Source organism: Ciona intestinalis, chromosome 10 (genome assembly GCF_000224145.3).
Source record: "Ciona intestinalis chromosome 10, KH, whole genome shotgun sequence".
Taxonomy (NCBI): domain Eukaryota; kingdom Metazoa; phylum Chordata; class Ascidiacea; order Phlebobranchia; family Cionidae; genus Ciona; species Ciona intestinalis.
In genome coordinates, this window is record NC_020175.2 from 3946952 (window position 1) to 3956165 (window position 9214).

General features: G+C 33.6%; 3 protein-coding genes across 3 annotated transcripts in view; 1 reads left to right on the forward strand and 2 right to left on the reverse strand.

Annotated features, from left to right (window-relative positions):
• LOC100175530 (glutamate-rich protein 2-like) overlaps positions 1-596 on the forward strand; it is a 2308-nt gene extending 1712 nt beyond the window's left edge. The window contains exon 4 of the mRNA XM_002131234.5: positions 180-596. Within this exon, the coding sequence (XP_002131270.3) occupies positions 180-383 (204 nt within the window). The 3' untranslated portion in view covers positions 384-596. The remainder of the gene's footprint in view (positions 1-179) is intronic.
• On the reverse strand, positions 574-6897 carry LOC100180174 (methylenetetrahydrofolate reductase). The gene is made up of 11 exons (XM_002131210.5): positions 6462-6897; positions 5778-6016; positions 5431-5538; positions 5057-5250; positions 4656-4762; positions 4229-4350; positions 3702-3861; positions 2814-2994; positions 2171-2353; positions 1646-1870; positions 574-1313 (listed from the first exon to the last, which is right to left on the reverse strand). The coding sequence occupies exons 1-11, from the start codon at positions 6614-6616 to the stop codon at positions 1053-1055; spliced, it is 1935 nt and encodes a 644-aa protein (XP_002131246.1). The 5' UTR covers positions 6617-6897; the 3' UTR covers positions 574-1052.
• Positions 6898-7532: 635 nt separating this feature from the next.
• LOC100182516 (RING-box protein 1) lies at positions 7533-8920 on the reverse strand. Its single transcript, XM_002130987.5, has 3 exons — positions 8714-8920; positions 8300-8506; positions 7533-8072 (listed from the first exon to the last, which is right to left on the reverse strand). The coding sequence occupies exons 1-3, from the start codon at positions 8768-8770 to the stop codon at positions 8022-8024; spliced, it is 315 nt and encodes a 104-aa protein (XP_002131023.1). The 5' UTR covers positions 8771-8920; the 3' UTR covers positions 7533-8021.
• Positions 8921-9214: the final 294 nt, after the last annotated feature.

Consider the following 9214-nt stretch of genomic DNA (forward strand, 5'->3'; position numbering starts at 1 on the left):
CTGTGAAAGTTCCATAATTCGAAAATGTAAATATAAATATTGGTTGAAAAATCATATTAAAATAAAACAGATTGAACAAGTATTTTGGAAAGTTATTAAGTTAAAAGTGTGTAATTTTATATATATAAAATTTCGTGTAAATTTATATATTTATAATTTCATTTAAAAAATACATACAGATAGAAAAGGAGCTTGCAGAAATGAGTGATTCCTCATCTGAAGAAGAGACAGATGAGAGCAGTGACGAAGAGGATTCAGAAGAAGGGGAAGATTCATCTGAAGAAGATGAAAGTGATGAAGAAGAAATTGATCGCAGAGGTCATCTTCATAATAAACTTCTACTACCATCGGATAAAACAGATCTAGGGGTCTGGAGGCCTTAATGTATATTATGCCATTGTATGGGTGGAGAAAAGCAAGAAGTAATTTACCTGCAAAAAGCCATTGAAAGTGCCTTAGATAGCTCTGTAAAGGTACAATGGGTTGTGCCGGATATCTTTTTTCTATCAGCACAGGATGTTCTCTTTACTGTGTGCAATTCTACTTTGCTTCAATTTTCGCTTCAATCTTTTACAATAAATCTTTTATTGATTTTGCAGGCGATAGGGCATGCTAGTATAGGTTGGGAACGTACATACAACTATTAATGAATGGAACAGAACATACACACATTCAGTATAGTTTTGGAAACATACACATTAGTTAGTGGAACATAACTAAAAAATCTAGCACAATTTTAAATCACCAGTGAAAACTTATAGTTTCAAAAAAGTAGTTAGTATAGTAGTCAAAATTTAACACAACAGCTTCATTTTAGATAGTCAAATATACAGGTATAATTATGAAAGAATTAATATTGGCTAGGTGGTAAGAAGTAGCTTGGATACTGCAAATTCATACAAACCTACATAGTAGGCATTTTTACATCATCAAACAAAAAACAATGGAACATAGACATAAAATTAACAACTAGGTATAAAAATGATTTCAAAAAATAAACTGAAAACATTCCATTAAACTGGCAAGCCAATTGAAAATTGTATTCTGGGAATTTAATGGATTTGAAGCTCTTCAATTTTCTGGGTGCCATTTTCTCCACAAACACCATTGCTTTTCTTGCCCATGTCAACTTTCTGTGAAGCCGCTAGCATTTCATCTAACACTTCCCACAGAATGGAATCAGCAGGATAGTCGTTATCCACCAAGTTAACAAGGTAATAGTTGTCAGCTATGTCGTTGATGATTTCACGAGACTTTGAGCCTTTTTCATACAAGGAAGCCCATCGTTCATGCCACAAACCAAATGCTTCATCCTGTGAAAAAATTATAAGTTTTATTTTGGCAAACATTTGGTGAATGGTTGTGGTTAGCATGATTGCAACTTAGTCAAAGACTGGGTGCTGCTGCCATTTGGGACCTATGTATTTTTGGGCAAGTTACTTTGTTTCATACACCCCATGCTAGCTTACGAGTTACCAAGTATATGTTACTTTGTGGGTGAGTACTTTTTGAGGATTCTTTGATTTTTTTATGTGTGGCTGATAATTTGGATAACCCATTAGTGACCGCTGGGTTGAAATAATAATTTTAAAAAAAAACTGGACAAATGTCAGAAACATCTAACTTTATTTCCTTTCCAACTCACCTTCCAAACAATAAAACTGACTGGATCTACTACAGTGGGTTGTATAATCTCTTTTCCTGCAAAAATGCCCCATGTTACTGCATTTGGGTTGCTTCTATCTGCATTGGTGTGATCAGTTGTCCCACATTTGTTGATCATGTGATAGTTGACCCGTGGATGATACTTCGGCAACACAGTTTTAAGAGCTTCAGCATAATGTTTGTTGATAAAGAACTCAAGGTAGGCCTGTTATAAATAAAGTAAAAAAATCACATTTTATAATTCAAAATTAGAAATTATTTTTTTTTGTATTATATACTATGAAACATTTAAATAACAAATTTTACATAAAAAAATTGCTTAGAATTTGAAAAATTTACTTTTTGTGAAATTTGTTTTGAAAATAAGACATAATAAAATTGACATTTTCTCAAATTTTGCATAAAACATTTAATAAGAAGGTTCTTGAAAAAAACTGCCTCTTTGTTGAGTGTTATCAAAATGTAACATAATAAAACATAACATAAAAAAAATTAAAAAACTTACTTTTTGTGAAATATATCCACCTTTGTCTCCCCAGCCATATATTGGATGTGTAGAAGGCACCGCATTCACATTTGGTTGAGAATTTATCGTTAAAACTCCAAGTTCATTGTAACGCGACAGTGTACTGCTCAATACATTTGTTTCGGGTGATAAACCGTCATCGTTCCATGGGGTTTCTGTGACCTGTAACAGGACATTTATTTCTTTATAATTGTTAAAATAATATTGTAAATTAATGCATGAATGAAACTTGTTTCATCCTTGCTTTGCAGAAAAACGACAGTCGCTGTTTTTATATACCTCGTGCCAGCTTACGAATTGCCGAATATGTTTCTTTGTGGATATGTTTTTTCTCGTTATGGCTAATAGTGATCAATTCCACTGTATAAAGGGCCACGACAAAAATATCCAAAAGGGATTTTTACTATTATACACACATCTACCGGTCTTTCTCTTTTTTAGTGCCCAAATTTCTCTTATACCGTCTTTAAAAACAATTTGACTTAACTTTGTTTTAAAATATTAAAATAAATATTATAATACTAGGTCGAATGTTCTTTGTTTATTACCATATGAAAAGAAAATAGATTGAAAAGGTGTCCCATCTTCCCCCACCCTACTTTATATTCTAATCTAATCTTACCTTAACTCCATTCTCATTAACTGCTCCAGTGATAAAATGTTTAAAGACTTTCCAAACATCTGCTTCTGATGTAAGCTCCTTTCCCCACAGTGATCTCAACTTATCTTTAGCTGTTCTCGAACGGAGAAAGAAAAGATGGTAATCTTTCAACTCACCAAAAGCAGGAGAAGCAGAGTCACCCCTGGAATAATATTAAAAAATTCAATTTCATTTTTATAGAGTATAAAGGTGGCTGTAAACAGTATCCGGCATGCGAATTCGCTTGCGAAGTCGTATGCAAACCCATTACGAAGTTCCGCATGCGGCAGCGAAGTCCGGACAAAACAGACAAAACGGACGAATTCCGGATACTGTGTACAGCCACCTTTACATTATTACATACACAGAAGAAGAAAACTGTTAGATCTGTATATATTTTTAAGCTTAAATGTTTTTTACAATTGTAAACTATTAACTGTATATGTTCAAATGTAAAATTAAGATGTGATAAACTCAGTTTCTAAATTCAATTGCTCCAAATGCTTCAGTCCTAAAAAACTACAATACTGTAAAGCCTATAAAAAAATCCACAATATATATACTCTGTAATGCCTATCCTGTTGGGGTAATGGGCCAATCCTAGTTCCTAGGACCCATGGCATGCCACTCTTAGGGGCTTAACTCGTATAAAATAGAGTGTGCCTATAGAGTGCTAGGGTAATAGCCTAATGGACCAATATTGGCATAAACCCCAGAACCCATGCCATACTATGCTGCAGGACCTCACCCACATAGAATAGAACGTGCCTACACAATGTTGGGGTGATGGGCCAATTCTGCCATAAATCTCAGAACCCATGCCACACTGCAGGACCTCATCCACATAGAATAGAATATAACTTTTCTCACCATCTTCCGTTAGGAAATTCATCCCATCCCTGTGTCCTATGGATGTAACTCTTCGGTCGATCACACCAGAAGATTGGACGAACTGTCTCATTCTCTCGTCTCTCAGGATTGGCAGATGTCTTCCAGGGAAGAGGTTTTGCAACATCCTGGCACCATAAGCCTGGAAATAATGAATGCATGAACGAAAGTTATTTCGTCTCTTCGGTCATGTTAACGAAGAACGTAAGAGTTGACAAAAAGCGAAAAAAAGGATAGCAAAAACAACAAACAACAGTTGTTTATGTCTATGTTGTTGCATATACTACTTCTATAAGTTTTGGTGGTGTGGCAGTGGTTGAAAATATACTTAAGTCAAATTGTGCATAGTGTACTGTCGTCAAAGTTTTAAGCTAACCACTTGAAAAAAAAGGTTATAAAGAAACAGTCCAGAGAAATTACAGAAATTACATAGAGTTTGATTTGAAAATCCATACATGTTAGGATAAAAAAAGGCCACACTTACAAATTACAATAGTACTTATTCTTACCAAGATTTTTCAGGATTTGAATTGTGGCAGTCTCCAGGTTCAAGGTATACATATGCAAGCCATGAACTTTGCCGGAGTTTAGAAGTGTACGACACATATCTGTTGCAAGGTCAATTCCATATCTACAATTAATAAAACCAAACCCATATTATAATACCTGTTATATGCTAGAGGCTAAATCCTATTAATTTTGTTACATTCTCTTAAGCTTAGATTTTACTGTACACTGCAATTGGTTGAAAAAAAGAGTCATAAAAAATAGTCCATACGAAGTTACATACACGGTAAATCACAAGCGGGCAATTTGTTACATCTATTTTTCTTGTAATAAATATTAATTTCGGTTTTGAAAGTTTTAGATAAATGCTAATTGACCATTTTAGACACAAAACATTATTTAAATATTTAAAAGGTCCAGAGTATTTACTTTCTGATTGCAGCATCATTGTCCTTTATAGGTTCAATAACTTTTTGAATTTCTTCGGGAATAGAAAGTTTTGATAACTTTGTAAGTTGAACTAATGAACGGTTCGTCTGGAATAAATAAAACGGTATTAAATGTGTGATAGACTAATATTTAATTTTACAGTAAGTAAACATGGTTTAAATTTAAACATACCACTCTTAAACAACACTTGAAATATATTTATATATATATATATTTTTTTTTTCAGATTTTTTTAATGTGTTTTTGAGAAATACATTTTAAAGTAAAAAGTATAACAGTAAAGTAGTAGAGTGCTACTGATGATAAATTTAGCATATATCAGCTCAAACGACGTATAGAAAATATTTTGTAAATGTAGAACAACAGAGAAAGCAACTCACCTGGATTGGAAATATCCCAGGAATAATGGGGCAGTCGATCCCAATTTCTCGACAATCTTTCACGAAGGTGAGGAACTCCTCAGCAGTGAAGAAGAGTTGCGTGATGATGAATTGGCCTCCCGCATCAATCTTCTCTTTCAAGTGAAGAAGATCGTCTTGGTAGGATGTGCTGTCTGGATGACCATTGGGATAACCTGGAAAAATGAGGGAAAAATTAAAATATTGGGGGCAGAAGGTAAAAATATAAACAGATAATAAATACATAAACAGTTAAACACATAATGTATATACTGTACAAATATTTAGAAAAAGAGCAACCGCATTTAAAAAAATAGATGATGTAATAATTTTTATTTAAACAAAGTTTACCATACCTGCAACACATATGGAGAAAGCATCACCATACTCTTGTTTAATAAAACGGACCAAGTCCACCCCGTAGTTGAACCCTCCTTCTTGGTAACCCCAGCTTTCATCAGCATCTGCATTAGGGGAATAAAAAAAATGACAATAACGAATCATTAATCTGGTTTATTCCATAAATCATTAAAAAAAAATTGTTTAAATATTTTTTAGAAATATAAAATCATAAAACATAAAATACTTGACATTGTAATAAAACGGGTAAAAACGTTTGGAATGTATTACTTCTATAACATAATATATTTTTTAATCTTGATAGATAGAAAATTTTAATGCTGAAACAAAGAGCATAAAATACCTCCACGCAGAGCCAGAATGTTTCTGATTCCCAAGTTTTTGGTTTTCTCCAAATTCTTCTTAATAGTTTCCTTTGTTTGTTTCACACAAGTCATATGCAGCATTGTGTCGAGGCCGCAGTAGTTCAACACTGTCCCTGCAATCTTAGTGGAGGAAGTGATCTTATCAGAGCCAGGATCACCAGCTGGATGCCATGTGATGTCAACGAATAGAGGACCTCCTGCCCTCATTCTGTCAAATCTTTAAAGAAACAAATTTGCAATTTAAATGAATGTAACTTGCTATATCATCGTAGAGAGGCAACCCCTAGCTGATAACATAGGTGTTCTGTTTTATACACCCCGCGCAATCTTACAAGTTACCATGTATGTAACTTTGTGGTTTGATTTTTGAATGTCCGACAATTTACACTAACTGGACAACCTATTAGTGACCACTGAGTTGAAGCAGTTGTGGTTAACTGTGTGATTTTAAAAAAGCCCAAAAAGTTCCTAGGTTTAAATATTTGGCCTGTGCATAGGCATCCTAATATACACCTAATGAATTGAATACAAAGCAAATACGTAATATACGTTCACGCGGTATAAAGTATAGATTTTAGCTTTGATTCGTTGCTATTAGCAACACATGTGTTTAACTTTATTGTCTTATTTAAAAAAAATAATAATTAAAACTACACAGTTACCTTCCGATCAGATTAGCGGCCCCTTGTTCCGTGCGTGGCGGGAAAAATTCGAGCGAAAAGAAGGGGTCATTCGATTCTACTCTGCTGAGTATTTTATCCGCTAGTGATTCAACGGTAAAATCGTGTCCGTTTATTCCATTGGTGACTGGAGACATGACTGCGTATCTTTTCTATTGGAAAACGCTAAGAAACTTATGATATAGTCAACATTTATATCTGAAAACATAAGTTCTGTAATTGAATAAAATCTTCTTCCACCGCCGGTGCTTTCCCTGCTTCGAAATAAACGTGAGGACTTCATTCGTAAATTATTAACTTGGAATTGAATATATCTTTTTAAAGCTGCCGTCTGTTAAGTACTGTCTTCCTATGTACTTCATCCTATTTTGGAATGAACAACTGCATAAAATTGATAAAATGCACAACGCACTACCACCGTTTTAAATCCAAACTGAGTGAGACCGAAACTGCACATATCTCACGATTATATAGTAGAGTGCCTTTTTTCTTTTTTACTGGGCGCTTTGAGACATCTAGCGGATCAAATTATTGACGCAATAAATGCTAGATTTGGTTGCGTGCCTTCCCATTTTTATAATCATGAGCATAGTATTAATACGATAGTGTATGCTCTTGTCAATAGGCCAGATATGCATTTTGAATATATATAAAAACGCAGACATTGTCTCATTCTCTAAAATAAGTAACTGACGAATTTAAACATCATCGTACAGTCCTACACGCTACAAGAGTTGGCATATAAACCAGAGTCCGTATGTAAACATCACATGTTTATGTACGGTCTCTGCACGTAGTATAATTACCTTTTACAGATGTCAATAAACCTCAATTTTTCTTCCTATAACTCTTGTTAATATTACACTGTATTTGATGTGGGTGCTGACTTTTTCGAATACGTGGAATTTGGCCAATACCCCAAACACCAAGGAAGCCCATACAACTCTTTTATGTAACCATTGCAACTTATACAAGTCTTTCATGCAACCAGTGCAACTTTTTTCCAGACTTCATCCACAACACACAGTCTATTAAAATCAATACTAATACATATGTCTGACCTTAATTTATTGATGTTTCCAAATGAATATCAATGTTCACTACAAATCATTTATTATTACTCAAACAATATTGAATGGTAAGTAACTTTCAAGTTTATTTTGGTCTTAAACAAACGTTAATCAGTTAAACTGTGACTTGCCAATGTTAAACACCGGTATTGGAATAACAAAACAACAAAGGCATCAAAAAAGTGGTGAAAACTGTTTATTTTTATTTGTTTATGCAATAGAGAAAGAGAATAGCCTATTATGGTTAACTCCATATACAATGCTCCCTTTAAAGTTTACAAATTTTTAGAATCCAAAATGGAAAACATGAAAAAACTTAACTGCCAATCATTAGGCATTTATCAACTTGTTTAATAAATTATAACCAAAAACAAAACAAAGCAAGCTTAACTACAAGGAACCACACATGGCTCCTGACAGCCTTTTTAAAAGTTTTAAGATATATGTTTTTTGCAACTGTTTTAATGTTGGATTAACGACCATACTTCTGGAACTCCCACTCACGGTTATCAAGGGGGCAAACCTGTAAAAGTTTAAACTTTTTAGAACATTGTAAACAGTTAATTTTTTTTTAAACGTTAAAAGTCACTTTTTCACAGAGTTGGTTTATTCTTTTATTAATTGGCGTGTGTGAGAAATAATGATGGTGCATATAACCAAAATTTTGTAAACAAAAACATGAGTGCACTTGCCACACTTTGCAGACTGGACGCACATAACCAAAAGTATAAAAATAAACAAATACAAGACCTGTCTAGTTTTTAGCCATCTTGAGATGCAGTGGAAATGAAAGGCATGATTACACACCCCCCACGCTACTGTGCATTCATCAGAAGTAGCAGAAGCCTGGTTGGCTTGGCATTCAATGCACAAATCCATGATATGGTTACGACAGATGGCACAGTTGTCTACAACAATATCCCATGCCCATAAAGCAACAGCATTCCACTTCTTTACCTGTATGGAAAATATTAATAAATCTAATCCAAACAGGGATTAAGCCTATGTTAAGTTTCTTTAAGGGTAAAAGCAAAATTTCACATTTTTTAAAAATAGTTTTGTTTTGATTATGTCGAAAATAAAAACTGCTTTCACAGTTTCATTTTTCTAAGATTTAACATTATAGATAACTCATAGATGGACTTTAAATCGAAAAACACTCACTTCAAAACGTTTTTTTACAGTTCCAGACGACGTAGAAGGCTGGTCCGTTTCCATCATGTTTTGAACTATCTACCCGCTAATATGTTTAGTACAAACAACCTAAATCGTACTCCTACTGTTAAACAAAAGTTTAAAATGTGTGAAAGCGTAAGTTGTATTGTTTTCTTGTTTTTTTTATCAAAAACGTTGTTGCAATTCTTTATAATAAAATTTCAATTTTCACAAAGCGAATGGAGGTTGTATTTATGAGGTGACAATGGCTATTGTTAATGCGTTTATTTTAGGAATTCTAATCGGGGAGCTTTTAAAGTCGACTTGGTGTGTTTTTCAGATACATTTTACAAAACGCTGTAAACACTTCACAAAACTAAACTAAATCAAAATGTTGCCTTTTAAAAAAAAAATTAACGATAACGAATTACTATAGGAAACTTTTCCACAACGCTGGACAGTTTAACTGAAACACATTTGTACAGTCAATATCTTTGTATAATAACGGTG